The following is a 20285-nucleotide window of genomic DNA, read 5'->3' on the forward strand; positions in this document are numbered from 1 at the left end:
AATCAGTGGGAGAAACATCTAGTAGAAAGAGCATTACCAGGGGTAAGTAATTTGATCTTCTGGATTTATGGACTCATATTCCTAGAACGCAGCATTTCAAAATACCCCAAAAAGAACAATTGCTTCCAGGCAGGTTACAGCCTGCAAGTAGTCGTTCAATGTGGTATTTCTTCTAGGACTCCCTTTCCCAGGATGCAATGTTTTGGGAAAGCAATTGTGGGTAGTGTGAGAAATCTGAAGACAATCTCACACCTATTCTCCTTGTATCCTATCCTCAGGTGGCCAGGGAAAGTCCATTTGCTCTTGGATCCCGATCCTGGGGGTGGACAAGCGAAGGAGGATCACCGGGGTTAAGGGTCTGTGGGAATGGGGAGTGAGATGCCCTTGGGAGGGACATGGTATTCCCTTTCCTAACACTGACTTACCCGCCCTTCCCTCAACCATCATGGGCTACTTCCATTCATGCCCTATCTTCCACTGTAAGTACCCACAAAGTACTGAGAAAAGGAAGAAGCAACTAGGAGTAATATACACTTCCTATTACAAACACAACGAAGAAGAGGGATATGAAGGCAGACAATACTGACCTTCAGGCATGTCCCATTAATTGGATTAAGTATGGTCAGGCAAGACAAGCCAACAACTCACACCTGAGGCCCCTTAATAGGGCTCGGGTGTATAATACAGGAGAAGGAGAGGGAGAACAGCCATGTTGGGAAGAGACCCAGAAGTCTGGATGCCAGCATCGATCCTGGAGGACCGACAGCTGGTAGGTGCAGGACCAGGAGCCTTTGAACTGTAAGGCGGCCAGCTTGGGCTGCCAAACTGAAGAGAGAGACAGAGAGAGACGCTGTACATGCCGAGACCCGGAGGCTGCTGGAGCTGCAAAGGCAGCCGGGTGCAGGGGTGACACGTTCCGCGTCTATTGTAAAGTCTGAGAAGAGCAGTCGGGACGTGCCCGACAAATGTGGCGGTCTGCTTCCCCGCTATGGAGAAGGTGAGCGAGAGCAACAGGAGCAGCCGCTGTGGAAACGAGAAGTGCCAGAGGACACAGAAAGACTGGTGCACTATCAGGACCGCAGGCAAGTGGCAGTCTAAGTGAATGTGATTTATATTGAATACCGAACTGAATTGAAACTAATAATTTAATATATTGAAGACCGAACTGAATGGAAAGTGCTATTTGAATAAGATCACAGCATATTGAATGCTGATTGAACATTTGGAGTTAAACAGACATACTAAATATCAGACTGTATGGAAGCAAAGAAAAACAGGGATGTCTGAAAACAAACTGGAATGTTTAAATATATCAAACTTCAATCCGTAGACTATAATAAGTCATTGTTCTATCTCTAGATAGCACATATAAGACCCAAATTCATAAACCGAACAATCACATAATTTCAATTTGATTAATAATGCTTTAAAACATCCTGTTTAAAAATGTACAAAAAAGAATGTAATTAAAATACAATCAATAATATGACAAAACATACAATAGAATTTATCACCGCCAATTTATTCTGTCCGCTGTGGAAATATGCTTAGACAATGCATCTGAAAAATCAGTTTCAAGAATCTGATCAACAATAAAAGACTATAATAGATCACTGTATGTAAGCAGCACTGTGGGCAAAACAAAAGCATATGGAATATTGAACCATCATTAAGTATTCTAACAATCAGTGTAAAAAAGACCCATAAGTCTATGGTAAAGCAAAATACTGATGCTAAATAGTATTACATTAACAGAAGAGGGACACAATAACCAACGTGAATACAAGTGTGAGAAGTCAGAAGCCTGAGGCACAAGAGCCTGAAAAGGTGCTGTGATGATGAGCAGACCATATCACCCCAGCCCAGCAGCAGTGGGAACACTGGGGCACATTAGGGGCCCTGACTGATCTACTTGCCCTAACCTGACCGTGGTGTTTATGCTAACATTTGACTGTCCGCCCTCCTATTGATTGACAGTGCCAGCCACTGCTACTCTGAATCCTACTAACTGATCTGTCACCACTATTTAGCATGTCCCCCAAGCCCCCACCCAGACTGCGTACACACTAGCCATCATAAAAAGGATTACGCTTTACTTTATGTTACCACACTTATCCACCCTAACACATACCTCTCACTTACACAATATTCCCACTACCAGCCGCCTTTCCATAGACATGTATGACATCCAATCCCCATTACCAAGTATTCCATGCCCAACTACAACCAGGAACCTACGACTCAGAGCTAGGTTAGCAAGAATCTATGAGCCTCCCATCAGTTCCATCCCTACCACAACTGGACTAAGGACCATGCCAATTCAGCCTGGCCAAACAAACTTAAATTTGAATTTAGCCCACAACTCTAACCACACGCCCCGAAATAGCATAGCCAAACTTAGCAAAACTATAACGACACAAGTTTACCAATCCACAACTACAACCACCACTGACCCTCAGATCAAGGGATCTTTAATTAATTCCAGGTTGCTAGTAGCACATGCTACAGAAATATCAGACCTGATCCTAAGTGAGGACTTTGACTTCCTCGCCATCACTGAGACATGGCTACACCCGGCATCAGGCCCCATGCTTATGTTAGCAGTCCCGGATGGCTACTCCATACTGAGACAAGACAGAGTAAAATCTAGAGGCGGCAGTATAGCGATCATCTACAAATGCAGCCTCTCTATGAGAATGGCCACTCCAATTGATGTCCTTTCATGTGAACTGCTATCTGTTAAAGTCCCACTGAACAATGCCCAAACCCTCAACATCCACCTCATCTACCGCCCACCGGCCCGCCAGGGTCATTCAAGGATGACATCAACACCATTTTGTCTAGCAACCTCAAAAGTTCTACACAAGTACTTATACTCTGTGACCTCAATATGGGTTTTAATGACTCATCAGACCAGCTTGCCCTCACCACTTTCAACACTCTATCTGAAATAGGCTTCACCCAAAGAAGTAACGCGCCTACCCATGACAAAGGTAGAATTCTTGATTGGGTGGCAGACTACAACTACCAAGCCAACATCCTCTCTATCTCACCACTAGCTTGGACTGACCACCACCTTGTGTCATTCATGCTTTCTACTAAAAGACCCCCACCACCACCAGTCATCAAGTCTCCACCCATGCTAACCAGAAATAAAAAGTGTATCACTGCGGAGAGACTCATCCCGACCATACTCCCTTCCCTCAACTCACTCCCAGACAACACGAACCCTGAGACTTTGGTCGAAGAATATAATAAATCCATGTCCACCTCATTAGACTTGATTGCCCCCCTAAAACCAGACCAACTAAGCCCAAAACTCATCTAAACAAATGGTTCACGCCTTTCCTTAAAAACTTAAGACAGCAAAAAAGAAATTGAGAGACCGCCTGGAAAAAACTAACTTCTGCAGCCAACAAACTCAAACTCGCTAAACTCTCAGCCCTTTATAAAAAAGAAAAATGCCTAGCAAAACGAACCTCCTTTGAATCTCACATAGCCCAAGCCAAGCCTGACACATGTACCAAAGACAAAAAATGGTGCTCAGAGATCCAAAACCGTCTAGCCAATAAAATCTCCACCTTACAAAATAAAATCTCTTGTAAAAGTACTGCTCAAAATGACCATCTCCCATCCAAAATAACTGAGAGTATCACAGCTAATGAGTCTACCCGATTTAACTTCACTAAAGTCTCCATCCTTGAAGTGGAAAAAATCATTCTGTCACTGAAACCGTCGAACTGTCAGGGCGATCACTGCCCTGCACAGCTTATCAAGGATGCTGCTAGAGACCTCGCCCCTTTCATCACAAAGCTCATCAACGCGTCCTTCTCCACTGGCATCATCCGCACTAATCTTGAACAATCCTGGGTACTTCCACTCTTAAAAAAACCCACTCTCGACCCATCCACCCCGACCAACTACAGACCAATCGCGACAGTACCTTTCTCCTAGAAATTCTGGATAAGGTTGCTTATGTACAAATTTAGAAACACTTGGAAGCACACCACCTGTTAGAAGCCAGACAATCAGGCTTCCGTCCTCAACACGGAACTGAGACAGCACTCATTGATCTTAAGACCCAAGTCGATGAGCTTAGAGACACACCGGCAAAGCTGCCCTTCTCCTCCTCCTAGACCTATCGGCAGCATTCGACCTGGTCGACCATACTATTTTATGCAACCACCTTAACACAGCTGCCCACTTCTCCGTTGAAGCTATTACCTGGATTAGATCCTTCCTAAATGGTAGAACCATGAGGGTCTTCTCGCCCACAGCAGCTGCCGACCCAATTCCAATCACCTGTGTCTCGCCTACATTGTACAATATTTTTACCAAGCCCCTTTTCGATGATTTGGATCATCTCGGTATCACCTACACTAATTATGCAGATGATACCCAAATCCTCCTCACGCTTTCTGGGGATTATGAAACGGATTTGGCCTTGGTGAATAGAGTGTACATCATCATCCAGGGATGGATGGCCACACATGGGCTATGCCTGAATGATGATAAAACCGAACTCATCATCCTGGGAACCACCTATAGCATAAAAAAAGAGGACAATACTACTCTTCATTCATTATCGATGGCAACTGCATCAAAGTAGGACAAGAGGTAAAAACGCTAGGCTTCTTCCTAGACGCTAACCTCTCCTTTGCTAAACAGGTTAACTCTCTAGCATCCTCCACGGCCTACACGTGCAAATGAATCCGCACAGCCAAGCCATTCCTATCTGATATATAGTTGCACAACCTTGGCCAGAGCCCTCATCCTATCTCGCCTGGATTATTGCAACGCCCTCTAACTAGGGTCCACCAAAGCCATCATCAGAAAAATCCAAACCCTACAAAACAATGCCCTCAGAGCGGCATTAGGCATCGCTAAGAGAAACCACATCTCTGAGAGTTGCCGACAGAACAATTGGCTTCCTACTAATTACAAAATACTCTTAAAAACCATGTCACTCACACACAAATACCTCAACAACGCTGCGCCTATCTACTTGCTCAACAGATTCCACAGACAGACCTCCCTTTCTATTCCCAACTTCAACCGCTCCACCATCGGTGGTAATAGCTTCCCAGTGAAAGCAGCCAAATTATAGAACTCTTTCCCTCCCACACTGAGAACTGATCTCCCCTATCAAAACTTCAGGACCAACACCATCATGTGGCTGAAAGCAAAGAATCACTAAACCTAAAAAGCAGCCTTGCAACCTGAACCCCCTTCCACTTTACTGAACCTCTGTACTCACTCACCTCTTTATCACTTCCACCTGTATATATTGATGTTGTAAACTAACCTTATGTATCATTATATTGCTCTCATACCTCTACTGTCCTTCTGCAAAAGGACCTACTCTGTATATACCTGTATCTAATACCTGTTTGTAAATATTAACGTTGTTGTAACCAGGCTTCGCATATTCATGGAACTGCTGCTCCCTGTTACCCTAGGGTATGATCGCGCATTATAAATAATAAAACAAACAAACAAACAAGCCTCAAAGGAGGGCCACCTGGACCCAGTCCTGGCGCCTCTGGCACCAGGCTCATGGAGCTAACCTCAAGGAAAACACAGGTATAGTCGGTCTGTCACTGAGTGATTGACTTCTGTGCTAATTGCAGTTAAGGGCTTGGCTCTAAGCCATTAGCTTTTGCATTAGTCTGCAATCATGGGTGTGGCAGAGAGCTTCTGGGATTAATTGCACAATGGGAGTGGCAGGGCGTGGTTGGCTATATTTACCCCACCCAAGCCCTAAGGCATGCTTCTGTTATTCTGCAGTTAGCAGCGTAAGACTCTCTGAGGAACTCCTGCCAGCAATCTTCCACAAACCTGCAAAGAAAAGCCGGAGACCATCGGGCCTCGCATACTCACCTGCTCCGACTTACCTTTGCCTCCAGCAACGACCCGGACTCCAGCTTTCATCGGTCCCCGGCACCTGCAGAAGCAAGAGAAGGAGAACAAGGTTAGCCGCTGAGCTCATTCATTGTGCCCTGTCACCGCTGCGCATTACTCACCGCTTCCGTCGCCATTGACCGGATTCATTCATCACACCGGCTCACAGGTACCTGGAAAAGAGAAAGAAAGAACAGGTTAGATCACGCAACTGCACCTGAGCTCGCTCTGGCCCCCTAGACACAAGGCGGGCCACCGGGACCCACCGGGTCAGCCGCTCACACGTGTTGCACCAAACCACGACACACAGAGGAGGGCTTAGTGCCACAACAGCAACACGAGCCACAACAGTGAAACGAGCACGGACAGCGGCACACACCAAAGGACAACACAGATAACTGGATATGGACAATATACAATACAACAGATTATACAGGCAATAACAAGCAGAGCAACCCAAGCAACACGAGTTGCGACCACAGCAGTACTGGGTTGCCACCCGACTTCAAGGGTCATTGAAGTACCTGGATCCTACAGGACATTGCACCCCTTCTGAGACTAAGCAGAAAGGAGAGCTCACCAACCAAATACACAAGGTGAGAGCGCCCTGGAGTGGGTGAACATGTGTGAAAGGAGCAGGGTGGGGATCACAGGTGGCAGGCACAGATAGTCTCACTCACCACCCTTTCCCCTGTCGTAGGAGCTGACCCAACGCCAGTCCAGGGAACAAAAGACACACAGCTCATCAAGCCAGAGAAGCAGACACTCCACGCAGCAGCACCCGACGTCCCCGCAGAGACAAGGTGAGCGTAACAGGTGCCCAACAAGTTTAAGGGAACTCATGATTGTGCAATCTGTAATGGGTGGACCGTGTGGTCTGGCAACTGCGTCTAGACCAGGGAGAACCCCACAGTGAAGATCACAGACATCACAAATCAGGGCAAGGAGAAGCTTAGGGTTCCTGGTTGCGTGACCTGTAATGGGTGGACTGTGTAGTCTGATAACTGCGTCTAGACCAGAGAGCCCTAAATGATAACAAGCAAAGGACATTGGAAATAATTCCTGAAGAACTGTGAAACAATTGGTAAATACAGTCAAAAGGTGGGTCAAGTAGACCTATTGTTTTTTTAATTGAACAATGAACGGATGAAAGCAGTATAAGTGCTACAGTGAAATCTTGGGGACGGCAACCTCAAGACATCCTTTTTGTGTGAACTATACAATATTGACCTTGGGGAAGGGAATCCTGAGAGTTGAAATAACTAACAAACACTGTCTTGGGGAAGGAACCTCCAGACATCCTTTTTGTGTAACCTATACTGTTTTGAACTTGGGGAAGGGAACCTCCAGATTTGGCGGCACATTGTGGAGACATGCAGCCATCAGAGCGGTGTTGAACTTGGGATAGGGAACCCAAGAAAAACTCTGCCCTAAACCCAGCTGAAACTTTACTTTTGAACACTATTCTGTTGGCTAAAACCCCACACCACATTTTCTTTAGATGTGAGGATACAAACAGGTTTTTGACACAGATTTTTTATTTGGACTTACAGGCACAGATTTCCCTTAGTTTTCTTTAGCAAGAAAAATCCCTACCTTAGTTATAGAACATGTAGGGCTTACACCATCCTGATATTTAAATAAAACATTCTTTGAAACTTGAAATGTGTTGTCTGTGTCATCTCTTGATACCAGGCCTTTATCACACCAGATACTTGATGTACTGCAGATCTTTGCTAGGTTCACTACTGCAGAATAAACTGATATTAAATTCTCTGCCAGACTTTCCCTTCCTCCCAATGACCTCTGTTTTTTTTCGGTTGTATGTCTTCAGAGCGCTCTGAGGCCTGCGGGCGTGTGGTGCAATATAAAAACTATTTAGTTAGATATCTCTTGAGACTTAGCTCTCTGGCAGGCACTGTTCCACAGACACTGGTTGGTAGTCTGTGTCCTGTTGGGTCAAAGTGCGTTGGTTTTCTCAACCCAGCTACTCAGTTTTCCTTCCTAGACATCGAAGAGACCTGTTCCTCTCTCGCTCCTTTTGTTCCACTTTTCAGAACTCACTCTCCCAGCTATGCAACGTACTTCATGCACAGCTTGTCAACGTGGTATTGGGTTTGATTAAGGTGCTTGTGTCTCTCAATGCCACATATCGGCTTTACTTCCCTGATAGGGCAAGATTCTGCCTCTCTCGCTTTCTTCAGTTTACAAGTTTGGTTTGTTTGTGTGCAGATCCTCTGGTCCCAGTTATGTGAGGTGAGCATCCCCCTTTCTCTTGGCGTTATCTCTCATATCTCTTTCCAGAAAAGCAGTTCCTCACTTCCTGTGTGTTCATTTCCTAAGTGGCGCAATGTTGTCACCCAAATGACACAGAGGTCCAGCCAATGATCTGTGTTTCATTCTCAATGATGCAGCATTTTATCCATCCTCCACTCTAGGCGACACCCCTCATTCTCTGTCATGTAGCAGGCTTTCACCTGAAGCCTCTGCGTTAGCATTTCACAAACTAATTATTTTGCCAGATTACGCTCTTTTTCGCTGGTATTGTCAGAAACCCTGCTCGCCACCTCTGGTCAGCCTCGTCACAACAGGTGGAAATGAACAACCCTTTTCCATGCTTCATCTGGGCTTTCTGAATTGGTTGTGGTGGCACTTCTCGGGTTAAGTGTTCATGGGCAATTAAAAATTAGACTCTGCTGACTTCTACTGTGGTCCTCAGGTATCAGTGATTTATCTCAGGTGTTAATTAATTGTTTTGAAAGTTTGACACTTTTTACAATGTTGTTTATTCAAGAAAAGTAACATGATATGGTGGTAGTTCCTTCAATTCTAACCGAATTTCACGAGAAGACATATTGAAGTAAATTAATGAATGTGCTTCAACAGATGATCAAAGTAAAAAAAAATGTAATTTCAATCAGCCATATCTTACCATATATCTCCTTATCTTTAAAGTTACAACATACTAGGAAGCCATCCAATACACTACTGGGCATCAACAGTTCCACCTCATTTAATGTACAGTTTTCGACTGCATTGCCTCATCATACTCTTTGCACATTATTGCTGACAAGGTTAATGGTAAGGCCCATAGGACCAGAGATGCCAGAAAAGGTGATTCAGAGATGTCTTCTAATGAGCTTTCTTTCTTTCTTTTGCCAGTATGAAAAGGCCAAGGAAATATACCTGCGTGCATGTAGGACCTCTCCATCATGCCTCACCTGGCTGGGAACTGGAATTGCCTGCTACAGGGTAAGGATATCTGAAAGAGCGCTTCACTCTGTAGGATTCCTGACAGATATTTGGAGGGTTTCAAGGCCAGTGTTAATGGGCAAGCTGTAGGATCACAGCTGTGGGGGGTGGAACAGAGTCAGATATCAGAGTTAATCAAACAATGGAAGAAGCAACTGCAAACAGAGAAAATCTCAGAATCTTTTATCAGAACTAAGCACAGGACAATCAGGGCAAACCGTCTCAAACTTGGAAGAGTCACCCAGTGAGAATGTGTTAGCCATAGAACAGATTGAAAGCATCTCTGGCAAGGGGAGGTCTTAAATATTCAGTGACCTGAATCAGTCAGCCAATACAGTTCCAGATTTTTGGGTTGATAGTTATCGAACCTGGTGAAGGATTCAGCATTCAAGAGCAGTCAGCTAAGGAAGTAATGGGTCCAGTAGTCAGTGATACTCAGGGAGGAAAGTGACTTGCAGTCCTCATCTATGTTACAGTTTTCTGTTGGGTGAATATGTTAGATCAGGAATCTGTGTTTCTTTGCATTAACTGCCTGTAGCAAAACAGTGGATTCATGAAAGGTAAAAAAGGAGAGTGTCTTTCACAAAAAGTGAGAGTCTTTCACAAAAAGTGGAAATGGGTGTCAGGTTGTGAATTTTATTATTAGACCAAAGATCGCTAGAGATAGTGGCAGTTAGAAAGTAGGGTGAATGCATTATCAGGCAATTACAGAATCTTATGAAGAATTTAACACTGGTAAGCACTTATAGAATATCGTTAAAAGCTTAAAGATAAAATGCAGTAAAACAACTAGGCGAAAGGCAGTGTTTGCATAGCATGAAATGCCCCGATTTTTGTAACGTTTACAAAATCTCTAAAATCGCTGAGCTGGCTATTTGAAAAATAAAATGATAAATCGGAGTTATGAAAATAGTAAAGCATAAATTGGGGTTTGAAGAAGAAATGTGGGACATTTTCTTTCTAGATCAAATCTTGAAAATTAGAACACCTTCGCCATTGCTAATGCCGACAACAGTGTCTCTCTGTGCTCCTTAAACCACTTCTGGCATTGCCTATCTAAGATTGTACATGGTCGATGGAATGAATGACTTGTCCCTCTTTATTTATTTGAAAGCTGGGGAGTCTTGAGGAAGCAGAGGCAGCTCTTTCAGAGGCCAACACCCTGAATAACAGTGATGCAGTTGTGTGGGGCTATCTGGCTCTTGTCTGTTTGAAGGTGAGTCTCAGAAACAGGAAAACATTCATTTCTTTCGTTATACATCATGATTTAACATGTGTAATTTCTGAAGGGGTATAATATGTCATTTACCTGTAACTGTGTCTCTTCACAGTTGGTATCTATCTTAGGGTAACATGAATCCTGACACTGGAGAATATTTAACAATGCATGTTGCTCTTTAAAAGAACCATTATTTGCCCACAAATATGGCCAAAATGTCTTGATGATCTTGCCTTTCATTGGTATGCAACCTCAGAGGAAGAGCTTTACAGCTCGAAACACGTGTCAGGCTGCTCTGTTCTTAAATTGTGCAAAACTTGCATTAATTTTGTTGTCTTAAGTGCGCAGAGTGAAAGCAAACAACCCCCTTCTGTTTAGCACATTCCTGTGGGTAACTTAGCAGGCTACCCACAACTTGCTTTTACCTGCAGCTCATCAACATAATATTCTCCTACAGTCTGTGCATTGGCTCTCAATAGCCCCTTTCTGCCAACCCCTTTTGTTCTATATGGAAAATAACAAACGTGCAGACATGATGTGTGTCACTGTCCCCTAGCTCATAGAACTGTATGCGTATGTTCTTCGTGTGGAATGGTGTGTGAGTGTCCCGATTGTGCCGACTGCACGTGTGCTTCCTGTCTAGCGTGGCCATGTCGTCATGAAGTCTCTAACGACCTGCAGCATGGCTTGTGGGGGCGTCAATCAATTTGGTCCATTTAGTCGTCTCCAACTCGGTCTTGGTTGTTGTTGGTTGTGTTGGCTAAGGCTCGTGCCATCATGGGATTGAGTTGGCAGATGACAGGATGCCTTGCGTGATGTGAGCTTACGTTTGGAGCGGTGGGACCCGGTGCAATCTCGGATAGCCGATAGTTCTGTCGGGAGTGCTTCTTCCAGTTTGGGGCCCGTCAGGAGGGAAGGGACATTCTGATTTTCCCTCCTCAGTCCTCCCTCTGGACGACTTGTCGACCACAAAATTATTGCTTCCCTTGTCATCTCTCAGGTGCCATACCTTTGTAATTCCTGCTAGATGTCTGTAATGGTTCACATGGTCTTCGAACGACCAGTACATATACACACATCCCCCCTCCGGACTTGCAGTAGACCTATTTTCCGACATAAATCTTGGGATTCTTTGGGTTTTCTAATTTCATTGATGGCGGTAACATGTCGGATTCCATTAGCTGGTGTCGTAGTCTTTCTCGTACGTATTATGTCTCTGTGTTGGTCCTCCTCTGCAGGTAGAAGTAGCTTCATCCCGATAATTTCTTCTGCAGTCGTCTTCGATTTTGCCATGCACACTTTTATCCCAAGTAGGGAAGCCAACCCCAGGATCAGGTCTCCTGCTAGTATTTTAGCCCATCAGCTAGCCAGGACAGCATGCATGACCAGAGATATGAGAACCAGCTTCCGTCCTTCGCTTCGTGCCTTTTGATTCTTCTTCCATTTTAGCATGCATTTTTGCTAATTGCGACACTGCTTCTGATAATGTTCCGTTGTCTTCATCGTTTTCTGGTATGAACGCGCAACAGGAGCTCGCTATTTTCATGCATACTCCTCCTTCCATAGCTGTGAGCAAGTCCAGAACGTAACTCTTCTGTAGGGCCACTAATCGTATAGCTCGAGCTCTTCTTTGCGTTGAATCCGTTGACTGTTGAGTTTATTGTCATCATTCGCTCCCACCTCATTATCTGGAGCCATTTCACATTTGCGTATGTCTGGAACCCTAGGTGTATTATTGCCGAGAAGAACATGGCAGCCCTGCTGAACAGCCGATGTGATGGTGGTACATCGTCAAGTGCAGTTTCTGATCTGCTCCATAAGTAATTTCCCTGTTGCTTTATTCTCAGTAATGGGGCATTTTTGGTCATGTTACGGCAGATGGTAGTGGGGCAGGTGATAGTGATTGTTTCCTTTGCTTATTGCCTTCATCCATTTTCAGGAAGTCGTCCATCTTGACATGTTTTTGAGGCACCACTAGCAAGGGTACATTGACATGTGCCAGGGAGCATATTTCTCCCCAGTTAGGTGGTAGTTTATCGTATGCTTTGGTCCCACATGCCCAATAATGGTCTAACAGTACCGCTGTGCCTGATCCCATGTCTCCTATCATTTCTATCCTCCTGCATCCCTCGTTTGTCCCCACTTTGATATCCCTGGTGTGATGGTAACATAGAGTTGGTGGACGAGGAATGATTGTCAGTGGTTCATCTTCCTTATCCAGCAATGTCAGCAAACTTGCACTCTTAGCCCATTCCTTGAGACACTTGTTGTTTTCTTCCTGGACCTTGTTCACTGCAGCCTTTGTTAATGGCTTGCTTCCCACCACTCTATCCGCCCGTCCTTCTTTAGTGTATACTTTCCCAAACACCAACATCTGGGGCGTTCCTAGCAACCGGGTTATCCACCTGTTTGTCTGGCGCTCCATTTGCATGGCAGATAGTCTAACATCACCTCCTTCGTCGCTCCTTTCTCTGGTCCGTCAGTTATGTACCGGAGTGCTTGTGTGTGCTGCCAGCAGTTGTCAAACATAGATAATGTCTTTATGAAGCTCTTCTCGTAAGGGTATGTTGCTTTTGATCTCCACCAGAGGGTTGCAGTTTTCACCTTGGAATCTTCCCCGTGTTTGGAACAATGCGAGGTATAGGCGGCATTGTGGCCTTGTTTCTGGTACTTCTGTGGCTACAAAGGTTCTGGAAGTGCTCTTGGCATACGGGATCAATGAGCAGACATAGCAGCTGTCCTGTGTTGTGTCTTTACCAATTTTTGACATGTGCTTGTACCACATGTTGTTTGTGATGTGTGCTGTACCAGTGAGATATGTGTCAACCCCATTAACATCAGTACCAATGCTAAGCTTAAATCTCCTTACCTTCTCGTTTGTGCTGGTCATATCCCCTGACACAGTGATCCTTACAGCTTGGGCGGGAAAATTGTTAGTATGGGGTGTTGCAGATACATGCAAAGCTGTGTACATTTGCCAAACAACGGCAGCTACCAATCCGGTAGACAAAATTACCCACATTATTTTGCGTGCCATAATTACCTTTTTCCCTGTGTGTGCAGGATAGTGGAGTTGCTTAATGCTATTTCTAGTAATGCAAGAGGCATTACTACTTTCCACGTATTGTTTTGTCTCCATAGGGCATCCGTGTGGGACATTGAGGACCCTCTGTTTACCCACAATTTATTTTCACTCATCAGGGCTGCCGCCTGTAGCTCCATTACCTGTGTCTGCGGTAAATTACTGTCCCCTTCTTTCATTAGCATCTGTCTCACCCCTCCCCTCTCTTTTTGTTTTTCTTGGAGGTTCCATAATTCCCCAAAATATGAGGCATGCTTTGCATAGAAGTCTGCTGCTTCGTTTTCTTTGGATATCGGGTTTTCCTCATTTGTATGCACTTGGCATTTTACTAACGCAAGTTCTGTTGTGTCTCTTACAGCCTCTATTATTTCCCTTAGGAGGAGAGCGTGCTGTACCAGTGTGCCATCTGCCCGTGTAAACCCTCTTCTCAGCCATCTTGCTAGACCAGAATGTACTGTTGATGTCACATAGGTGCTATCTTAATAGATAGTTACCTGCTTTCCTGCACTCTCTCTAAGGGCTAGTGTTAGGGCCACTAATTCTGCTGCTTGGGCTGAATATTGGGGAGGCAGTTTAACGCACTTTACAGCCTTGCTTGTCCAGTCCTCTCTTAATCTTACCACCGCCGCCCCCGTTCTCCTTACCCCATCAATTTGGTCAATGGTGGATGACCCATCAATGTACAGTATGTCTCCCCCCTCAAGCGTATCTTCCTCTACTTTACGCGTTTCTGAGTAGTATTCAATAGCTTTTGTACAATCATGGACATATTCCCCCTCCCCTACTTCTTCTGCCAGGAATTGTGCTGGGTTAACATTTTTGCACCTCCCTATTTTTAGCTCTGGTCGGAAGAGGATAATTTCATAGGCTGTTGCTCTTTGTGTAGTCAGGGTGCTTTTTGGCTTGTGTAGAGTTGCAAAAAGGGTGTGCTCCACATAAAGTGTTGTGGAACATCGCATTGTTATTGATGTTGCTTTTTCTACAGCAAAAGCTGCAGCAGCCAAGTGTTGTTCGCACGGGAAATGTCCTGTCATTACTGGGTCTAACTGGCCACTGTAATATGCAATTGGTTTGTGGCCCATGCTTGTCTTTTGTGTTAGTACCGCTTTCATTACCACCCCATCAGAGTGTGACAGTATCAAAGACTCCTCCTTGTAATTAGGGGTACCAAGGACTGGCGCTGTTGATATCGCCTCCTTTAATTCATTAAACACATCTATCATTTCCCGTGTCCACCTCAGCGTCTTCTGTCCCCTTTGTGCTTCCATGAGGGCTGTAAGTAAGGGACCTGTGTATGTACTGTAATCAAACGCCCAAACCCTGCAATAGTTGCATAGACAGAGGAATTGTTGTAAGTCTCTTACTGTCTGTGGTTGTGCTGTGTTTAGTATTGTCTGCACCCTCTGTGGAGCTATATGTCTGCCTTTTTGGGATATCATTTGCCCTATGTATAGAACCTCTTCCTGACAACATTGCAATTTGGCCTTGTCTACCCTGTATCCTTTTTCTGCTAATAGAGTGAGCATTTTAACCAAGTCCTTTCTGCACTCAACTTCTGTGGTACTGCAGATGAGGATGTCATCTACATATTGTAAGATCGCACTCTCTTTCTCTATATTCCCTAGATCCATCTGGCTCACCCTGTTGAAAATTGATGGCGGCTCGCAGTATCCTTGGGGCAGTCTTGTGTGCTTCCACTTTGTATTGTGATACATGAAACTCATTAGGTCTTGGGAATCTGGGTCTAGTGGTATCGGGAAAAAGGCATTTTTGAGGTCAATCACGGTGAACCATGTATCCTCTGCTGGAATGCTGCAAAGTATTGTCGCTGGGTTTGCTGCTACGGGATATTCTGCTTCCACAATGTGGTTTAGGGGTCTCAAATCTTGTATGAAACGCCATAAACCTCTGTTTGCCTTGTGGATGGGGTACACAGCAGTGTTGCAAGGTGATTATGATGGTACCAGGATGCCTCGTTCAGTGAGAGCGCTTATCGTCTCATAAATGCCCTCATCAGCATCTTTTGACAGTGGTTATTGTCTAACTCTGGGCAGAATTGCTCCTTTCTTCAGTTTTATTATTACTCCCCCTATACTTTTGACGCACCCCACATCATAGGGGCTTGTTGTCCATATTTAAGCTGGTACTTTTGCTAAATCTTCCTCGCAGAATGGGGGTGGTGCTGGGAGTGGTGCTTCTAGTGCCGTTGCCGTTTTCTGGGCCACCTCTCTGTGTGTTGACCGTATCCAGACGTATACACTCATTCCCAGCATCATCTCACTTGTTCCCTTCTCTTGTGAGAAGAGTTCTTCATCAGACACTTGAGTCAATCTACACTTGTCTTCTAGCGCTATAACTGCCCTCCAGGCCTTCCTTTCATTGTCTAGGGTGTGTACTGCAACCCAATCTTCCCGTGCCACTATCCCTTCAATGTCTATTGACACAAACGTTCATTCTTTCTCATCTGTGGCCGTTTCTGGCCTGAAAAGGTACTCACCTGGTCTTTTCCAGACTTTTCCTGCTATTCCTGGTAGCCATGCCACAGCCATCTCTGTCCCGTATTGAAATACGTCCGGGTTTAACAGCTCCCCCCCTCTGCACGCTCTTGCCACAATATGCCTGAAGTATTTGCCTTGCTGTGAGCATGTGTATGCCTGGTGTGGAGCACACTATACCCTTGTCTGTGAAAGAGATGGTCATGTTCAATCTACTCATTATGTCACGTCCCAAAATATTTACGGGTACATGTTTAGAGTATAATAAGGGCAGTGATAAGTCATGATCTCCAATAGATAAGGAGATGTTATTAGTAAATGGAACCACTTCTCGAGCTCCAGAAAATCTTTGAGTGTTCATGGAATTGCCTGACAATGTGTATTTCCCCTCCCGTATGCATGACCTTGTGGCCCCTGTATCGACCAGAAAGGAAAATGTCTCGTCACCTATCGCCACCTTTATGCAAGGTTCCTCCGCAGGGTTAGGTGTTACCGATGGGATGGGACACAGTAAGGTAGTCTGTGGGCTGTCCTATTGTGGGTACAGGGATTGCCCGTTGCCAGTGTAAGGTTTGTGTCCCATTATAGTCACGCCTCCCATTCATGTTACCAACACTACCGCTGTCTTATGTCATCCTGTAATTGTGTCAGCTGTTGTACTGTCTGGATGTGTTGCTGTTTTTGCGATGTCCCTTGTACTGGTTGATGTTGTGCCTGTGGCTGGGGCATGCCTTGCTGTTGCACGGTGGGTAGTTGTCCTTCCTGCTGATAATACCCAATCGGACGCCCTTGGTAGCTTTGTGGCCCTTGCTCACCCCACCCTTATTGTGCTGCTCTGTATCTGCACATGAGGAGATGTGACCTAGTAGTCCGCATGTCCAACATTGGGGCGGTTCTCGCGCTTGCCATTCAAATCCTCCTCCTCCCTCTCCTTTCCTTGGCCTTGCCATCCCTGTGTGTAACCTCAGAACCCTCCTCCTGGGTAGTGTGCTGGTGGCCCAACGCCCTGCACCCTATTTCCCCCTCCTCTTCCTCTAAAGTTCTGTTGGTACCCGCCCATATCCATGTATCCCCCCGATTGGTGGTTGGTACTGCTGGGCTGTGTTGTATTGTGGCAGCTGCTGTGGCAATTGTTGTTGTGGTTGGGACACTGCTGTCTGAATTGGCAGTGCAGGGCTTGTTATTAGTGCTCCCTCTAGGGCGTATTTTGACAATTTTTTTGTACTAATTAGGCCTCATCCGCTTTTCTGTCCTCCACCTTCTGTTTCATCTTTTCCTGGCATAACCTACAATGGTGTACTATCATTAGTTGTTTTTCTGACCATGCTATGGCCTCCATTCGCACTAATTTTTTCAGTTGTCTCTGCACAGATTCTGGCAACCCTTGCATCAAGATGTGATAGAAGATGGCCAGTGCTTTGTCCCACGGCTCTCGAGTTTCAAGGCGCCAAAGCTTTTCAATCTCTTGAATGTAACTGATGGGATCTTCATCATCATGCATCTTGCGTGATGTAATTGCCTCTGTGTCTGATGTATCAGGGTATTGTATCCTTAGTGCTTGCCATACCGCGTGCCTGCAATTCTCAAATGGGGATCCGTCATGTGTGGTGTTTTGTGTTGTTACCCCTGGGATGTCATCTGCTGCGTCACCCAGTATGGATACGAGCAGCCCCTTCACGTCCCCCACTGCCAGCCTGTGCCCCGCTGTCTGTTTTTCCATTTCATTTAGCCATTTCCCTGCCCCTCCATGGCAACCTATTCTTAATGTTCTCCCTAGCTGCATGCTTCCAGGGTATATATTGCAGCCTACCCCATTTTCCCCATCTAATAATGGCATCTGTGAATATTCAGCCCTTTCCTCCGGTGTCCGTCTATACTGTCGTATCTTTATTGGACCTCTCTCATCTTCCATGTCTGCCCTGATGTCTGCGATGTCTCTATTGGGTGTCCTGCGTGACGCTTCCTGGAGTCCTGTGTGCCCGCCCCGCTGACATGTGTGACCCCTGATGTGTGTAACTGCTGCCCCATCTCTTCTGCGCCCGCGGAGGTCTCGGAGCCTATTCGTGTAGGGTGTGTGGTGCTACTATTGCTTCCGCGTCCTCTGTAGTCATGCCAGTGTGCTATCCCCCGTTCTTTTCATCTTGAGTCCTACATTCCCATGACATTCCTGTGCCTGTTTGTGTAATGTACAACCTACTTAGCCCTTCCTTTCCTACACCATTACAATCTTCGTCTTCCTCACTACAGAATCCATTGGTGAATGTCAATTTACGTGATATTGGGTACTGCACCGTTACGCTTTCAAGATCAATGTTTGTAAAATTTGCTGCACCCGCGTCTTCTCTTCCTGTTGTGCTCTGTTGTACGGACTCCGTCTGATGCACCCCGGCCGTTCCCACGCTACTCCCTGTGTGTCCGGTCGGTATCTGTCGGGGCTGGAGCTCTTCTCTTTCTTCCTCGTCCACCCGTGCCCTATCTATTACTTCCATTACTTCTTTGTGTACCTTCTGTAGCGCTTCTTCATCCTCTTCTCTCTTACTCCGCGATCCCCCTGTTAATGCTAACCTTAACTCCTTCAGCCTGCTTTCCTCCAAGTTCCGTCCAAGTACATCTCATCAATTTTGGGCTTGTATGCTACTTGTGTACACTCGTCACGTCCCATTTGGCATCACTTACCAAAATCCTTCCCCGAACCTAGCGCCACTCTGGGTTGGCTTCCAGAGTGGTAGGTCCAGTATGGAGACAAATAGGGTGCTCGGTTATTGGTGGTCACGATGTCAGGTGGTGTACTTGGGTCATCCCTAAAAATTGCTACCTGAGAAATGTTACATTACAACCCCTGATGATTGACTGGAGATTCTGGCCACCAGTCCCTATTTCCCAGTGTCCTGATTTGTATTTTAGCTTGAGGTATCCTCTCCTGTAGCTGGGCTCATCGTGGCACCGTGAGTGAGGAATGTCACTTGCAACATTGTGGCCTTGTTGGTGGCAGTCCCTGCCAGGGCGATTCTGTTTGCTCAGCAGCTTCCAGGTTCGAGATCTCTGTGAAATGAGTTGAATGTGCTGGGTTGGTCTGAGGCCTACTTAAGTTCTGGTAATTCTTCCAATATGATTGTTCAAAGGTTAAAAGTATGCAGTGAGTGGTCAAGTCCCTTGAGTGCTCCTGTCCCTCCATAGGGTTAATAGCCAGTAGCATCTGCAAGCATATACACAAGCACTTCTGTCATCTTGCGTTTCTGTAGTGCGAAAGCGAGCCTATATGGAAAATAACAAACATGCAGACAGGATGTGTGTCACTGTCCCCTAGCTCACAGAACCGTATGCGTATGTTCTTTGTGTGGAATGGTGTGTGGGTGTCCCGATTGTGCTGACTGCATGTGTGCTTCCTGTCTAACGCGGCTAGGTCGTCATAAAGTCTCTAATGACCTGCATCATGGCTTGTGGGGGCGTCAATCAATTTGGTCCATATACTCGGCTCCAGCTCGGTCTTGGTTGTCGTTGGTTGTGGTGGCTAAGGCTTGTGTTATCATGGGATTGAGTGGGTGGATGGCAGGATGTCTTTCGTGATATGAGCTTATGTTTGGAGTGGTGGGACTCGGTGCAGTCTCAGATATCCGATAGTTGTTGTGTCGGGAGTGCTTCTTCCGGTTGGGGGCACTGTCAGGAGGGAAGGGACATTTGGATTTTCCCTCTTCACCGGTGTGTGTTAAAGAAAGTTTAAAGCAGCAACATTTAATCGCAAGTGAAGGTTGCAAGCATGTCGATTAGATGTGAGGAAAGGCAGACGTGTGAATGAACTTTCAAGTAAAGAACAGCCGTGGGATCAGCAATACTGAGTGACGGAATGGGCCGGTGAAAGGAAGTAGCCCACTCAAAAGTCTCTGTGAAAGGTGCATTGTTTGTGATGATAAAGCGAATTAAGTACAAAAGCAAAGTAAGCAGAATTACCTCTTAAAGAAGGAGAGAGTGGAAGTTGAATATGAACTTTTAGTCGAAGTGGCCCTGCGGTGGTCTGTAAAGAAAGCCACGCACATTCGAAGGTCTTCGACACCTGAAAGTGGTCCGAGCCTGGCTGAGGGAGAGCCGAAGTGAAATAAGCTTGGGGAAGGGAGCCCCTTTGAAAGTTTTGTTGGACTTTGTGTTTGAAAAGGTCTGAGCCCAGCAGAGGGGGGGGCTCTATGTGAACTTTGTATCTGAAAAGGTCTGAGCCCGACAGAGAGGGACCAATGTGAACTGTTTGAAGAAGTCTGAGCCCGACAGAGGGGGACCTAGTGAACTTTGTGTTGAAATATTATTTGAAGGTCTGAAAGAGAGACTTTAACGTGGAAAACTGGGC

The 20285-nt window shown here is 45.7% G+C and overlaps 1 protein-coding gene across 3 annotated transcripts in view; it reads left to right on the top strand.

Annotated features, from left to right (window-relative positions):
- CFAP70 (cilia and flagella associated protein 70) overlaps positions 1 to 20285 on the top strand; it is a 1359754-nt gene that overhangs the window by 1247736 nt on the left and 91733 nt on the right. For all 3 annotated transcript variants that reach the window (XM_069613256.1, XM_069613257.1, XM_069613258.1), the window contains 2 exons: positions 9064 to 9153; positions 10268 to 10369. In XM_069613256.1, the coding sequence (XP_069469357.1) occupies positions 9064 to 9153; positions 10268 to 10369 (192 nt within the window). The remainder of the gene's footprint in view (positions 1 to 9063; positions 9154 to 10267; positions 10370 to 20285) is intronic.

Source organism: Ambystoma mexicanum, chromosome 5p, assembly GCF_040938575.1.
Source record: "Ambystoma mexicanum isolate Mex_15411 chromosome 5p, UKY_AmexF1_1, whole genome shotgun sequence".
In the NCBI taxonomy this organism is placed as follows: Eukaryota; Metazoa; Chordata; class Amphibia; order Caudata; family Ambystomatidae; genus Ambystoma; species Ambystoma mexicanum.